Below are 16,921 nucleotides of genomic sequence, written 5' to 3'. Positions count from 1 at the left end.
GGGGTAGACAGTGTCAAGCCTCACCACGAGACGAGGCCAGATAACCCTAAACGCCACCTGCATCCCAAGACATAAGGATCAGTTCTCCCTCTCTTTTCAGTGTTGACTTCGACCTTAACGCCTCTGTTGTATGTTTATGTTGCCCTTTAATCTTGGTATTCGTGGTGAAGCGAACCAGACAGCGCGTCACAGGTCATAGTACTAGGGGTCACAGGTCATCAGGTCACCAATGCTTCAGGTAACCAGGATCACAGCTGACCAGAGGAGCAGGTCACCAGAGGTACAGATTATTAAGCCCACAGGTCACCAGGGTCACAGGTTACTAGGGTCACAGGTCACCAGCGTTACAAATTACCAGGTCCACAGGTCACCGCTGTCATAGATCACCAGGTCAACATGTCACCAATGCCCCAGGTCACCAATATCACAGGTCAGAGGAACCAGAGGAACTTATGACCTGTGCCAAGGCACCTCTGACCTGGAGACCTGTGACCTGCGATCGGTACATGACTACCTGTGCTCTGACAAGCTGTGACCTGAGGAACTGTGACCTGGCCCTGAAGAAGGCTACTTGTGACTGGCAACCTTTGACCTTGTGCCCTAGCTACCTGTGACCTGTACACTTGTGATTTGCCGACCTGAGACCTGTCCACCTGTGGCCTGGTGACCTGTGACCAGCCATCGTGTAAGATGGTGACGCAAGATGGAGTATCGTGAACAGATGACCTGTGACCTGGCGACTTGTAACCTGATTTCCTGTGACCTGGAGACATATGATTTAACGACCTGTGACCTGCTATCTCTTCTCATGACCTGGAAAACCGTAGGTTATTTTCTTGCAGAATAGTGTGTGTGTGTGTATGTGTGTGTGTGTGTGTGTATGTGTGTGTGTGTGTGTGTGTGTGTGTGTGTGTGTGTGTGCCTCAAGGGGGGGGGGGACGGGGGAGGTTAGTTGGTTCAGCTGACAGCTGGAGGTCAGGCAGGCCCCCAGGGCTCCCACGGGGAGGCTGTACCGGGGGGGGGGGATGAGGCAAGATGAGGAAACAGACAAAAATGAACAGTTGGAACCCTCCATCATGACCTACAGGACAGTGACACAGGACACGTACAGTACATGGACGACCATCATGACCTCACACAGGACACGTACAGTACATGGTCGACCATCATGACCTCACACAGGACACGTACAGTACATGGACGACCATCATGACCTCACACAGGACACGTACAGTACATGGACGACCATTATGACCTCACACAGGACACGTACAGTACATGGTCGACCATCATGACCTCACACAGGACACGTACAGTACATGGACGACCATCATAATATCACACAGGACACGTACAGTACATGGTCGACCATTATGACCTCACACAGGACACGTACAGTACATGGACGACCATCATGACCTCACACAGGACACGTACAGTACATGGACGACCATCATGACCTCACACAGGACACGTACAGTACATGGTCGACCATTATGACCTCACACAGGACACGTACAGTACATGGTCGACCATCATGACCTCACACAGGACACGTACAGTACATGGTCGACCATCATGACCTCACACAGGACACGTACAGTACATGGTCGACCATTATGACCTCACAGGACACGTACAGTACATGGTCGACCATCTTGACCTCACACAGGACACGTAACATAGACACTGTCTTTATCTACCTTAGGACAGTGACCTGAGGTAAGTAGATGGAGCACCACTACGACCTAACTAGATAAGATATCCTAGGAGAACCAGTTGACCCAGGTTTTAGAATGGGAGAGTGTACATTACCTTACAGTAAACTGTACCCAGTAGTGTCTAGGGGAGGGGGACTTACCTTAGTACTGTGACCCAGGTGTAGGGGAGGGGACTCTTACCTTAGTATTGTGACCCAGGTGTAGGGGAGGGGGACTTACCTTAGTAGTGTGACCCAGGTGTAGGGGAGGGGGACTTACCTTAGTATTGTGACCCAGGTGTAGGAGAGGGGGACTTACCTTAGTATTGTGACCCAGGTGTAGGAGAGGGGGACTTACCTTAGTACTGTGACCCAGGTGTAGGGGAGGGGACTTACCTTAGTACTGTGACCCAGGTGTAGGGGAGGGGGACTTACCGTAGTAGTGTGACCCAGGTGTAGGGGAGGGGGACTTACCTTAGTACCGTGACCCAGGTGTAGGGGAGGGGGACTCACCTTAGTATTGTGACCCAGGTGTAGGGGAGGGGGACTTACCTTAGTATTGTGACCCAGGTGTAGGGGAGGGGGACTTACCTTAGTATTGTGACCCAGGTGTAGGGGAGGGGGACTTACCTTAGTAGTGTGACCCAGGTGTAGGGGAGGGGGACTTACCTTAGTAGTGTGACCCAGGTGTAGGGGAGGGGGACTTACCTTAGTAGTGTGACCCAGGTGTAGGGGAGGGGGACTTACTTTAGTACTGTGACCCAGCTGTAGGGGAGGGGGACTTACCTTAGTAGTGTGACCCAGGTGTAGGGGAGGGGGACTTACCTTAGTATACTGTGACCCAGGTGTAAGGGAGGGGGACTTACCTAGTACTGTGACCCAGGTGTAGGGGAGGTGGACTTACCTTAGTACTGTGACCCAGGTGTAGGGGAGGGGGACTTACCTTAGTATACTGTGACCCAGGTGTAGGGGAGGGGACTTACCTAGTACTGTGACCCAGGTGTAGGTTAGGGGGACTTACCTTAGTACTGTGACGCAGGTGTAGGGGAGGGGGACTTACCTTAGTACTGTGACCCAGGTGTAGGGGAGGGGACTTACCTTAGTACTGTGACCCAAGTGTAGGGGAGGGGGACTTACCTTAGTACTGTGACCCAGGTGTAGGGGAGGGGACTTACCTTAGTACTGTGACGCAGGTGTAGGGGAGGGGACTTACCTTACCAAAACTTCCCTTTCCTATCGCTCGCAGAACTTGGAAATGGTCGAAACTAACTGCAAAGAAAAGAGAGCTCTAGTTAGTCGTGCGATAAGGTCGAATGTCTCCCTAACTTTATGTAATTAAGTTCTCATTAGCTATTGCCTGGCCATGCAACTAATTAGGTATCTGGCTTTCCTGATATTTTCCCTTTACATTGTCTTTAGAAACCAAAATAAGCTTGGCTAATACACTGTAAGATGATAAGGTGAGGATATTCCAAAATAGGCCCAGTCCTCTGTTCCTAACGCTACCTCGCTAACGCGGGAAATGGCGAATAGTTTAAAAGAAAAGAAAGAAATATATATATATATATATATATATATATATATATATATATATATATATATATATATATATATATATATACGAGAGGCAGGGAACGCCAACATTCCCCCCCTCCCCCCCCCCTCCCCTTTTGCCACAGACGATACAAACACACCCAGGACACTACATACTCACATCTCGGTCAAAAGCTGACCACATTCCTCCACAGAACATAACGTCAAAACCAACACGAAATCCACCTCATCACGAGTGTTTTATGCAGGCGTCATCATACTGACACACACACACACACAACGTCCACACACAACATTTCGGCTCCATACAGTAGCAAACCCAAGTTCTGATAAGTGTATGATTGTGGTAACGGGGTTCTGGTTTTCATGGCCAGACGCCATGATGTTAAAACGAATGTGACAAAATGTTATCGCTACATAACTCAGACCTCAGTTTGAACAGACTGTTCAGTTCTGGTCATCAGAGTTCAGCGGGAAAATGTGTAAGACTTAGAACAGGTTCAAAGAAGTGCAACAACACTAGTTCCGTCACTCAGAAATACGCATGATAAAGAAACGATCAAAAGTTTAAACTGTAATCTCTGAAAAAGAAGAGCTTTCATAAGGAATTAATGAAATTTTCATAATACAGAGGAATTTCATAATACAGCTTTCATAAGGAATTAATGAAATTTTCATAATACAGGGGAATTTCATAATACAGCTTTCATAGGGAATTAATTGAATTTTCATAATAGAGGAATTTCATAATACAGCTTTCATAGGGAATTAATGAAATTTTCATAATACAGAGGAATTTCATAATACAGCTTTCATAAGAAATTAATGAAATTTTCATAATACAGAAGAATTTCGATAACCAGAAATATAATTTTCTTTCGTCAGATAGAGTCAATAACCTGAAGCGATTGTATGATACTCAACGGAAGGAAGTGATGTAGTAATGTGGGCCAAGGTTTTCTTAACTAAATACCTGTACACCATTGGGAATACATAACCAGCAGATGTAGTAAATATGAATATCATCATTACCTTCAAGTCAAGACAAATACTATATAAATACCTGCCATCAGTAAATACACATGTTGTAAGAGGGAGAAAGCTTATGTCTAAATCTTGAACCTTTCTTTCTGTTTCAGGTTTGACCTCCTTACCTGCAGAAGCCCACACATGTTCAGGTAAGATATATATATATAGTTTCTCCACGTTGCCACTTTCATATAAAACGTCCATGGCAGTATACTCTCTCCATGCTATGTTGTGTTCCCTCTCTGTTTAACGTAGCAGATAACCTGCTCGTGGTAACGTACCAGATAACCTGCTCGTGGTAACGTAACAGATAACCTGCTCTTGGTAACGTAGCAGATAACCTGCTCATGGTAACGTAACATATAACGTGTTCGTGAATCATCAGGTGTTCTGTTATGTGTCCATCCCATGTACTTCTTTGAACGCACCCAAATGAACGCTCCCCTTCCTCTCCCCGAGCCTAATACAACCCAGTTAACGCACCCCCGCCTTTCACGCCGAACTCATCGCATTGCACGCACCTTTGCCCTCCATCACGCACTTAAGACGCCTCTGTGAACGCACCCCTACCCTTCACGTATCGAACTCAGCGCACTGAACGCACCGTCTCCCCTCCAGGCACTCAACACACCCCAGGGGAAGAAAGAATCTCTCTCTTAACACCATTAAATGTGGATCAGGAGGACGACCCCTGTAGAGGACGACTCCCAGCCAGGACGACCCCAACCAAGACGACCCCCGGCCAGGACGACCCCAGCCAAGACGACCGCCAACCAAGACGACCCCAACCAAGACGACCCCCGGCCAGGACGACCCCAACCAAGACGACCCCAACCAAGATTACCCCAACCAAGACGACCCCAACCAAGACGACCCCAACCAAGACGACCCCAACCAAGACGACCCCAACCAAGACGACCGCCAACCAAGACGACCCCAACCAAGACGACCCCCGGCCAGGACGACCCCAACCAAGACGACCCCAACCAAGACGACCGCCAACCAAGACGACCCCAACCAAAACTACCCCCGGCCAGGACGACCCTAACCAAGACGACCCCCAACCAAAACGACCCTCAGCCAAAACGACCCGGGCCATCGGGAGCGTGGCTTTAACTAAGTCATTACCTGAGCTACCTGCCTCTCCTCCTGAGCTGTGTTGCTCTGTTATGGTCACCTCCACTGTGTTGTGCACACTCTGATGTGTTGTCTTGTGTTGCTTTACCTGATGCTATGTTACCAGAAGCTACGTCCTACCGTACTATCCTGTGTTGTGTTACCATGACCCATAACCTGTGATACAGTCCTGTGTTATGTAGTGTTACACTACGTCTTGTCATGCAGCCTTGTGTTGTCCTGTGTTGATGTAGTCAGCCACACCCTGTAACACAAGTGTAGTAGTGTTCGGCCAGGAGTGCGTGACATACCCAGCAGCACGAACACCTACTCGTCACGCGTGGCAGTAGTGTTACGCCTACCTATATGGTCACGTGACATGCATACCTGGCCCTCCCAACCCTCGGTCAAATAGCTCCCCCTCCCCCCCTCCCCCCTCCCACTTCCAGTGCCTGATGTCATGCAAATTGTTTGTCATGAAGCTCAGACTCAGCACTCACTACCAGGGTACGCCACGCATCGTGTTGTGTATTCAACATTTAAGCAACAAATATGTTTATGTGTAAGTGTCCCTCACGTCTCATATATATATATATATATATATATATATATATATATATATATATATATATATATATATATATATATATATTTGTGTGTGTGTGTGTGTGTGTGTGTGTGTGTGTGTGTGTCGTAGGTGGAGGGAACGAGGAGAAGTGGGAGACCAAATTGGAGGTGGAAAGATGTGTCTCCATACTTTTTCGTTATTTCCTGCGTATCGAGGTAGCGCCAGGAGCGGACGAAGAAACGCCACATTCGCTCACATTCAGTCTCTAGCTGTCATGTGTAATGCACCGAAACCACAGCTCAGTATCCACAACCAGGCCCCAAGACCTTCCCATGGTTCCCCCGGCTGCTTCATATGGAGCAATATGGTATACAGGGAGCGACGTGATGTTAGGGGACAGAACCGGGATATATAAAGAGTCTGGGGTAAACTATGGAAAGGTCTGTGGGGCCTGGATGTGGATAGGGAGCTGTGGTTTCGGTGCATTACACATGACAGCTGGAGAATGGATGTGAGCAGATGTGGCCTTTCTTTGTCCGCTCCTGGCGCTACCTCAATACGCAGGAAATAGCGAAAAAGTATGAAAAACACATACTTACGAACATACAAACATACATAAATACATACATTAAGATAGATTGATAAATGTAAATATGGATTTGAATTTTACGAATCCAGTGACGTGTGGCAACAATGTGACTCGTCCCTGTGGTAACCCTCAGGCCTAACGGAGATCTTGCCGTTTTCTATGGTCAATTTATGTTTACTTATGTTATATCTAGAGAGTCGGAATTGCCTCAGTGTTGAAAAATTCTTCCATCTTGAAGAACTGAATATCAGTTTCGTAAAGGAAATTTTTTTGAATTCTTATTGAAGGTTGATTGTGTGAGTGGAATTTAATATTCCATTTATGACGAAAGTAGCTGTTAATAATACTGCCTTCCAGGAAATTTCACACAAACGAGAAACTACATAACATAGTATAACGTTCTATAACAGATATACAAAATTATGTGGTTTGATTGAAAGCTGGCAACACTGTTATATAGATAGTTCTGATTGGTTGAGCAATATGACGTCATTAGAATGACAAATTTCTTTGGGCAAATCATATGACATTTTGAACGACGTCATAAGCAAGCAGTGATCTGATTGGTTCATTGTATTATGTCATCGACCCAGAATGCTCTGAGTGGCTCATGATGAAGTGTTTACATATCTCCATCTGGGTGACGACAATATCCCTCGCTCTGGTGGTAGCCAGGTGCTGGTAGGCAGCCACAGATGAGATGATATTATTGGTATTTCTCGTCTAGGTATTGGTAGGGTTGGTGACGGCTGCACAGTGAGCCAGCACTTCAGTGGGTGTCACGTTTCGCTCCTGTGGCCCAGGTAGCTCGGTACATATTTTCTGCCTCACCCTCCACACTCGCGAACGCGTAACTCGCATGGCTCTTTCTTCGTAATTCTTGAGATTTTCCTACGGTGAGTGCTACGCGCCAGCCATGACCATTGGCAAAATGTTTTTCGTCGTCTCTCTCTCTCTCTCTCTCTCTCTCTCTCTCTCTCTCTCTCTCTCTCTCTCTCTCTCTCGTGGTCACCGACCCGTTAATCTCCCCATGCCATCATCCCTGGCTTCCTTTCACGTATGAATCATTGTGAAATATCCCGGCCAATACGGAACTTTTCAATGATTACTGCTCAGCGTCATGTTTAATCAACCAATCAGCGAAATTACCTTTCTCTTTTATGACGTGACCATTTTAATGTCCACCGCTGTAATGTGACCGTAAATGAGCGCTTGATAACAGCTCATTTCAGTGAAACATCATAACTGCTTCCCATGTGATTAATGCCGGCCCAATTTGATTGGTAAGCGTACAGATGATCAATGATGAACTGCAGCTAGTTTTTATCGTATGAAATTAATATCTAACCTGAAATGTATCATTTAACAATGTTATGCATAGTTACCATGGTTTGTGGTTTCACTGAAATGTGGCAACACTTTCGAGAAGAAAATGATACATTTAGGGGAAAAAATCTGATTGGTTAGGTGGTATGACGTCACTGCAAAGGAACGTTTTCTTTCTTCAAATTTTTGAAGGTTTGTCATACGTCATAACCAAGCAATGATCTAATTGGTTGAGTTGATTATGTCATCAACTAAGGATTTTGATTGGTTCTTGATGAGTCCTCATTTTTCATCATTTCTCCCATATAATTGTCCAGTTGGAAAGGGGACGAGCAAAAGGGAGACTTCAGCAAACCTTATATCCTGCCCTCGCTGGCAACCTCTAAAAAAAAAAGGGAATGAGTATAAAAAATTTATTCCCTGACACGAAATGAATAAATCATTACATGAATGACGTAACGTTTAATCAACCAATGGGCGAAATTACCTTCTCTTCTTTTCTGACGTACTATTATTAATGTCCCCGGCTGTAATGATGTCATGAATGAGTGTATGATAACTGCTCATTTTATTGACACATGACAACTTGTTATGAGGTGATTAATGTTGCTCTGCCGTGACTGATAACAGGGCAAATGATAACTGATAACCTCCAGTATTGTATTAATAATATGTAGTAGTTAATTACTAGCTTTAATTGATATATTAGAGGAGCCAAAAGAACATTTTTGTGCTATAGAAATACCGCATATCTATTGTGACACAGATAATCTTTCCCATACCTGAGCCGGCTGTGTCCTGGCGTATGACGCACACATCAATAACGGACGGTAGTGGACGTATGACTCACACATCAATAACGGTAGTGGACGTATGACTCATCAATAACGGACGGTAATGAAACACGGACATCACAAGGAGTCAACAGCTCAACGTTGACGAAGACGTAGTACGTGACAGGGCCAGTTATGATAACATGTCACAACATCATCATAACACATGACTCACGCTTGGAAGGTCGTGTGTTGGGTCAATAACCTAGTCGCTTGTTAATGCCCTTATTCCTGGTTGATGTCTTAATGTCTGATTGATGCCTTAATGCCTGGTTGATATCTTAATACTTGGTTGATGTCCTAATTTGTGGTTGATGTTCTTATTCTCGGTTGATGCCTTAATGTCTGGTTGATACCCATATGGCTACATAATGCCTGGTTGAAATCAAATGCCTGATTGATTCCTGAATGGACAACTGATGCCCGTACGTCTCATTGATACTCTAAGATCTCATTGATGTCCTAATGACTGGTTGATGAATTAATACCAGGTTAATTCCTGTTACTTGGTTAATGCCTGGGTTGATGGCTTGGTTTCACAATGTCATGTTGATGCCTTTCGTAACTGCTTGAGACCCTAGCTTGTAATTGATGTATTAATGCCTGGATGATGCATCAATATCCCCCCCATCCCCCCTTAAACCCTTTCCACACCGTGAGGAGGTGGTGTCAACCCAGCTGGTCACTACACACCAGAGTAAAGTCAATATATGAAACTATATTGAGGGTCAGTGTACAACATGACCCCTACCCAGCACGCTATAGCTTGACCACACGATCCCATAACCTAACCCCATAACCCAACCCAATTACCCCCACAAGTAAACCTCGCCACTCCACAACCTCACACCATCGCTTCACAACCTCCTCCCCCCCCCCTTTACCTGACGTCATACACCACCCAACGACACAATACCCAGTCATATCGCCACGACACAACCCCCGTCGCTATCTCGAGGTTATTTCAGTGTTGTATACCGTCGTCTGACTGTACACAATAACCAGCGGACGCCCGCCCACACCAGCTACACCAAAGACATTCCCTCCCGCTATCTTTGGCCATACGTAGAAGGTCACCTGATTAAACCTTAAAGGGATCCTAGAGGCGAGTTGAAAGGTAGATGGCTAGTGATTTGAGAGAGAGAGAGAGAGAGAGAGAGAGAGAGAGAGAGAGAGAGAGAGAGAGAGAGAGAGAGAGAGAGACAGACAGACAGACAGACAGACAGACAGAGAAAGAAAGAATCCAAACACTTAGTGAAGACTTGAGAGAGCTTTCCCTGAGTCTGGGAGAAGCACTTCAGCTTAGGCTGAGTTTAAGACTGATGGAGAAAGTTGGATGGAGAGAAACAAAGTCGTGATGGCTGGTAAGATCTGCTGACTCCTTCTCTTGGTAATTATGAACTCAGTACCTTGTTGTTGGCTCGCCTCTCTCTGGTTTAATCCCCCGCCAAGTTACTGAGGCATGCTGATGCTGCATTGCTGAGAACACACTCGCTCAGCACGTGGGTCCACGGTGTTACCACGGGGGATCACCCCAGGTGTTACCACGGGGGATCACCCCAGGTGTTACCACGGGGGATCACCCCAGGTGTTACCACGGGGGATCACCCCAGGTGTTACCACGGGGGATCACCCCAGGTGTTACCACGGGGGATCACCCCAGGTGTTACCACGGGGATCACCCCAGGTGTTACCACGGGGGATCACCCCAGGTGTTACCACGGGGGATCACCCCAGGTGTTACCACGGGGGTTTGAATCGCGTCGAACCTAAGTCTCTGAATGTAAACACATCAGGATTTTCTCCAGTAGCCAGACGTGACGCAGGGTTGGCAGGAGCCCCCGGCTGCCAACACAGGAGGTTGGCAGGAGCCCCCGGCTGCCAACACGGGAGGTCGGCAGCAGCCCCCCCGGCTGCCAACACGGGAGGTTGGCAGCAGCCCCCGGCTACCAACACTACCCCTCGGGTGCTGGCGTGAAGTGGTGGCAATGTGTCAATACATAAGCCAGTGAGCGGGACATCTTCCGACGTCTCCAGGTGGGTCAGGGCAAAACGGTACAGCCTCAGCAAGACTCACAAGACCAACCCAGAGTCATACTGTATCCCATGGTCACACGACCCTTACGATAGCGATGATATACAGTAGAGAGAGAGAGAGAGAGAGAGAGAGAGAGAGAGAGAGAGAGAGAGAGAGAGAGAGAAGTGGGGAGGTCATGGGTGTAAGGCTGAGTGTGGAGGAGGGGTGTCTGGGTCTAGGTAGGTGTAAGTGTTCGTGTAGATGCAGGTGTAGAGGTATGTATGTGTGTTGGGCGTCTATCATATGTGTGTGTGTGTGTGTGTGTGTGTGTTGGTATCAGATGGGTTGTGTGTATGTACCTATCTTTGTACTGTACGGGCGAGGGAGGGAGTTCTACATTCGTGGGGCTCCATCCCTTGAACATTCTCTACTGTCATATTTTTTTTCATTTCTGTATGTTGTTCTTTTTTTTTTTTTTGAAAGTTTCATTATTCAGTGTGCTCCAGGCATCCTCCACCCCAATGATATATAAGAACTTCTTTACGTGATTTCCAATGAGTTGTGCGTATTGTCATGTTATGTCCTCTGGTTGTTCTGTCTTTACAGCTATTCAAGAACTGTTCGCCTTTGATATCATCAAACTGGTTGAAAACTTAAAACTTGTGACCTTACTCTTCTCTCTTCCGGGATGGGCAGATCTACGGTCTTTAACCTCTCACTGCACTTTTCCCGCTGTGAGGTTCTGGCGACGGGTTTGATCTAAGGTCGACTCCCACGTCCCTCACACACACACACACACACACACACACACACACACACACACACACACACATTCTGGAATTGATTTCCTGCTAGATGATATTCATATCGAGGCCTCCTTTCATCGCGTCCCATCAGGTTGTATTTCATCAACAACGTATCATACCAGCTTTAAGAGATCGTCAAGTTCCCTTGTACCATGATGCAAACCTCGTAATTCTTCGCTCCCCTCATGACCCTGACCTCATACATATTTAGGTCGAAGTCCAGTCTTCTAACAAGTCATTTATCAAGATTGAAAAAGGGTAATGGCCCCAGACCTTAACCCTGTGGCACACCACTGGTGGCCAAACGCATTTCGAGAACACTCCACTGACAAGTATCTAATGTTCAGTTCTACTGATTCTCTATCCATCCAGAGAGTCTCTCTTGTTATTGCCTCAAGATCCAACCTTTATCATCCGTCATTGTGGGACAGTGTCAAATGTTTTCTGGCAGTGCAGATCCAAACATTCCTCTGAGCGTTCTCTCTTGTCTACGAAGGATCTCCCTGAAACCATGTTGTCTCTCACTTAGGTAGTTTCATTCTTGCAGGAAATTATCCATTTCCATTCCTCCATGTTTCCCAGGACCTTACAAACCTCAATCGTCTGGCAAACTTGACGTTCTCCTTTCTTATAGACGGGTATGACGTTTGCTCACTTCCACTATTTTGTCACTTTTACTTCTTGCCACTGACGTCCTGAACAACCTTACAGGCGGTTTGTCCAGTGTATCTGCATACAACTTCAGCACTTGTGGAGATATGAGGACCGTGAGCCTCACAGGGATCAAGACCCTTTAGTATACCGTTTATGTTCTTTTTAGAAATTTCAACGTATTGCAAGACCTCCTGCCCATCCCATGTCAGTGTTGTCCGAACAACAGTGTCTTCCACTAAGACAAAGTGTCATTCTGTTCCCCACATACCCTTACGTCATCCTTCATCATGCTACCCTCTGGATTTCTGTGTCCTGGTTATCTTTCACTCTTTTAAGTGACAATTTACTAATGATGAATTCATGGCAGATTTCTAGATCGTGTCCTGCCTTGTCCACAATTTTCTTTTCCGATTTTCTCAGTTCCTCCTCACTTACCGTGTTATGCTCGAGTCTTCATCTCTTACACCTTATGAATATTGGCTGGCTAGAAGGCCGCTTATATCTTCCTCACATCACATCACCAGCTCATCACTACGCTCCTTCGTGTTTCGATATCCTATACTGAGCCGCTCTTGCCCTTTCTCAACCTTCCCTCTGTGTTCAAGATAATGTGTGTGTGTGTGTGTGTGTGTGTGTGTGTGTGTGTATGTGTGTGTGTGTGTGTGTGTGTGTGTGTGTGTGTGTGTGTGTGTGTGTGTGTGTGTGTGTATGTGTGTGTGTGTGTGTGTGTGTGTGTGTGTGTGTGTATGTGTGTGTGTGTGTGTGTGTATGTGTGTGTGTGTGTGTGTGTGTGTGTGTGTGTGTGTGTGTGTGTAAGGTGTAGCCACATGGTTGTCTGTGTAAGGTGTAGCTGTGTAACATGCCTTGAGTGTTGCTGTGAAGCGACCGTTCCAGTGGATAAGCCTCCGTCCTGGAATGCCTAACATCTGAAGATCCCCGAAGTAAACACATGATCCCCCACGGCCTGGAAGCCTGTATGGAAGCCAAATCTGGAACACAACAGAAAGCACAACCAAACCTGGAAGGCTGCCATACCGTCCGACCTTCGTCTGTCATACAGGAAGATGGAGCCACATACCCGAATGCCGTTTTCCATCAATATATCATATCTTTCTCAAGATTCCAATACTTCCGATGAGAGAGAGAGAGTGAGAGAGAGATCTGTGGAGATAAGGAATGCGAGATGTGCTAGACAACACGCCTACCAGAGGCCATTATTTGCAGACCCTGGGAGGCATGAGTGTACCTCCCCAGCCAGACCCCCACGCACTGCTGCCAGCTGGAATATGTCCCTCCTGGAAGCTGCGTGTCTTAAGTCGTGGCTGCTCCAGCGGATCTGATCCTCTTGTTCGGATCCAGACTCACGTTAAGCTCCAGCACCTGAGCATGATCTGTGTGATGTCATAACGTTCGTAGAAAGCTATATATATATTTTTTTTCAGATCCAATTGACCTTGAAGAAAATTCAGTGAGTTATAGGATGTCAAGAAGTGAGTACATTTTTTTGGAACATCCTGTATGTATGTTGGAAATGTTAAGAGACAGGAAAATAAATGATTAAGAGTGATGGAGAGAGAGAGAGAGACAGAGAGAGAGAGAGAGAGAGAGAGAGAGAGAGAGAGAGAGAGAGAGAGAGAGAGAGAGAGAGAGAGAGAGAGACAGACAGACAGAGAGAGAGAGAGAGAGAGAGAGAGTCACCACGACCCTTGGTGAGGTCATCCATCATGAGCACAAGGCCCAGGTTGAGCCACAAGCCACACCTGCGGCGCCCCTGGGAGGCCTGTGGTGTACCTGGGGCGACGCGCTGCCTCCCCTTCACCTGGTCTGTCTCTGGAAAAGTACCTTGTCCATTACTGCGCTGCTGCGGGACAGGGTTCGAACCCGGGACCTTTCAGTCTAAGTGGCTACTCTGCTACGGTGTCATCGAGCTTGAAAGACGACTCGGTTTTTGTTGGGGGAAAAAAATGCGTCACAGAAAAGAAAAACGTTGATTGGCTGAACGCTTCATTATGTAATCAGGGAGACCATAAGGAAACTGCTGATTGGCAGAACAATTAATTACACAATCACTGACGTCAGAGAATAGTGCTGATTGGCAAGAACCGTTCATTACGCAATGGCTGACGTCAGTGGAAACAGTTGATTGGCTGAGGGGCATCTTGAATGTCCTTTATTGATTGGTTTTAATACTATACTCAGGAGAAATCTTGTGTGCAAGGCTGGGACTGAGGCGTGTTGTGCCTCTACCATGACTGGCTGCTGCAGGGTGATGAGAGGAGAGCAAGGAAACGGGAGAGGGTGAACAAGAATATGAAGGGAGTGAGGGAAGAAGGAAAACACGAGAGGAAAAATAGTAAGGAAAGAGAGAGTGAAAGAAAGAAAATGAAATGGAGAGAGAGAGAGAGGAAAGATTAAAGTGAGATGAGAGAGAGGGATGAGACAGAGAGGAAGCAGAGTGCCCTACGTGGGGAGGATGGGACATAAAGAGAGAGTGTGGCAGCAGCAGGAGGAGGAGGCCAGGCCCGTCCCACACCCCAGGACCTCGTGTACTGGCCCAGTACCCCAGCCCCTCCTTCCCTCCCTCTACCGCCTCCCATTTAAGGGACAACATGAATAAATGACAAGACCTCCTCAGGATGAAGCGGTCAAAGCGGAGTGTTCTGCTGCAGGCGTGGTGGTAACGACGCGTGATGACGACCGACCAACGCTTCTCGAGACGTGAGAGAGAGAGAGAGAGAGAGAGAGAGAGAGAGAGAGAGAGAGAGAGAGAGAGAGAGAGAGAGAGAGAGAGAGAGTATCCACAAGACAAAGATCAGAACTCCAGGTACTGATTAATGTATTCGAGGGATAATATGATCTGAAAGTCGGGATTGCTTAGCGACGCAAATCCCAGACATGATGGGAACGCACCCAATGTTAAGTCCCACTGCGCATGTGCAGCACGTGCCAACTGGTGGTGATCAGTATACCCAGACTCGGTGTGACCTGACCTCGATACTGACGAGTCTGTGTTCATCCTGCCTCGTTCTAGGAAGATGTACCTGGGCCTGAATAGATCACTAGATAAAGGATAGATAGCAAGCGTGTGGATAGACACCGATTGTGTGTGTGTGTTGTGTGTTTTGTCAGTGTTAATGTTATATACATGACAGCGAATGCAACCTTTCTTCGTCTGTCCCTGATGCTACCTTGATAACTCGGAAAACGGCGAACAAGTATGAAAAAAAGTGTATACATACATGCACGTATACTTTTTAGTTAATGTTTTCATTATTGTACCAGTCATTACTTGACTCGACATTTGTATCTTTTTAGTGTACTCAAATGATTCAATCTTCTCATGCATGAAGACCCCAAAGATCCCTCGCTTCATTTGTTATCTCTTCCTCTGTTCGAACTTTATAATGCGTCCCCCCCCCACCCTGTATTCTTCATCATTCATCATTCATTTGCTCAGAATGTATCATCACTAACTTCTATTATCCAGTTGTAAATCATATCCAAGTCTTCCTGCAAGATCCATCTGTTTTTCTCTTTGATCCTGACATCTTGTTGACTCTGGTGTGTCCTCTCAGTGTACGTTGTTTATCTCAGTAACTGTATCTATGATAACTGTGAACAGTAGTGAAGCCAGCGGTGTTCCCTGAGGTACACCACTTTGGTGTACCTGATCACATATGATCCCATTTGTTACTACTTTGAATTCCCTGTTTGCCAGGTAGTGCTTGATCCAACCTCCTTTTATATCCTTCACATTTTCTGTCGTACCATTACCTGTTTGGATTCTGTCGTTTACTTTATCGTATGTGTTAACAGAGTCATGGAAACAGTATCCAGTCTTCCTCCTTCCTTATAGTTTCACATACGTCCTGGTGATGGTGTCGTAGTAGAGTGCGCGTCGTTTTATCAAGTAGAAATCCATGTTTTGCTTCAGCAACGTAATTGTAATGAGTCACGTGAGTCCAGTGTGTGATTTTTGATCACTTAAATACAGGTTAACTGGTCTGTAATGCATCAGGAGAAACGTGAATTGTCGTTTAGGAATCAGTAATACACATGCTATTGTAGGGTTATCTGCCGTGATGATGATGATGACGTTGTGGTGTACGTCCGTGTCATCAATAGTATCATCGCTGGTTTGGCTATGGTGATCTTTAGTCATTATAAAGGCAACCAGTTCATACTCCAGCCAGTCCGGCTGCTAGGTTCTTTTTCACTTCATTCATTGTCTTGATTGTGTCAACTTCTGGCAACTCAATACCTGCCCAGGCATCCTCATCATCATGCTGATTAAACATTACGTCATCTCTCTCTCTCTCTCTCTCTCTCTCTCTCTCTCTCTCTCTCTCTCTCTCTCTCTCTCTCTCTCTCTCTTGGAGTGAACACTGACGTATTCTAATCAGAGATAAACGGGCCAGCGTAGAGTTCCGACCAGCCTACCACCAGATTTGGCCAAGGGGCAGGGTTACGGTGGGTCGCTCACTCGCTCCATTACTTGATGAATAATACCACTACAGAGAGGAGGAGGAGGAGGAGGAGGAGGGAGCCATTGTTACCCTTAAGACTATAGCCTCTCGTTAATTAACAGTGGAAAGTTTTGACCCAAGCGTCTCTATTAAGATAATTGACCGAGGTGCCTTAGCTGAGACTGGGGGGTCTTTGTTAGCTCCCCCAGCACGGGTGTGGGGCTAGGGTCTTTGTTAGCTCCCCAGCACGGATGTGGGGCTAGG

General features: G+C 46.6%; 1 protein-coding gene across 1 annotated transcript in view; it reads right to left on the bottom strand.

Annotated features, from left to right (window-relative positions):
- The window catches only part of LOC139749320 (serine/threonine-protein kinase 32B), a 204,515-nt gene that overhangs the window by 58,104 nt on the left and 129,490 nt on the right, over positions 1-16,921 (bottom strand). Inside the window, exon 3 of the mRNA XM_071663046.1 lies at positions 2,913-2,968. Coding sequence (XP_071519147.1) covers positions 2,913-2,968 — 56 coding nt within the window. The remainder of the gene's footprint in view (positions 1-2,912; positions 2,969-16,921) is intronic.

The sequence above is a fragment of the Panulirus ornatus genome, chromosome 7 (assembly GCF_036320965.1).
Source record: "Panulirus ornatus isolate Po-2019 chromosome 7, ASM3632096v1, whole genome shotgun sequence".
Classification (NCBI taxonomy): domain Eukaryota; kingdom Metazoa; phylum Arthropoda; class Malacostraca; order Decapoda; family Palinuridae; genus Panulirus; species Panulirus ornatus.
This window is presented reverse-complemented; position numbering and strand designations above follow the sequence as displayed.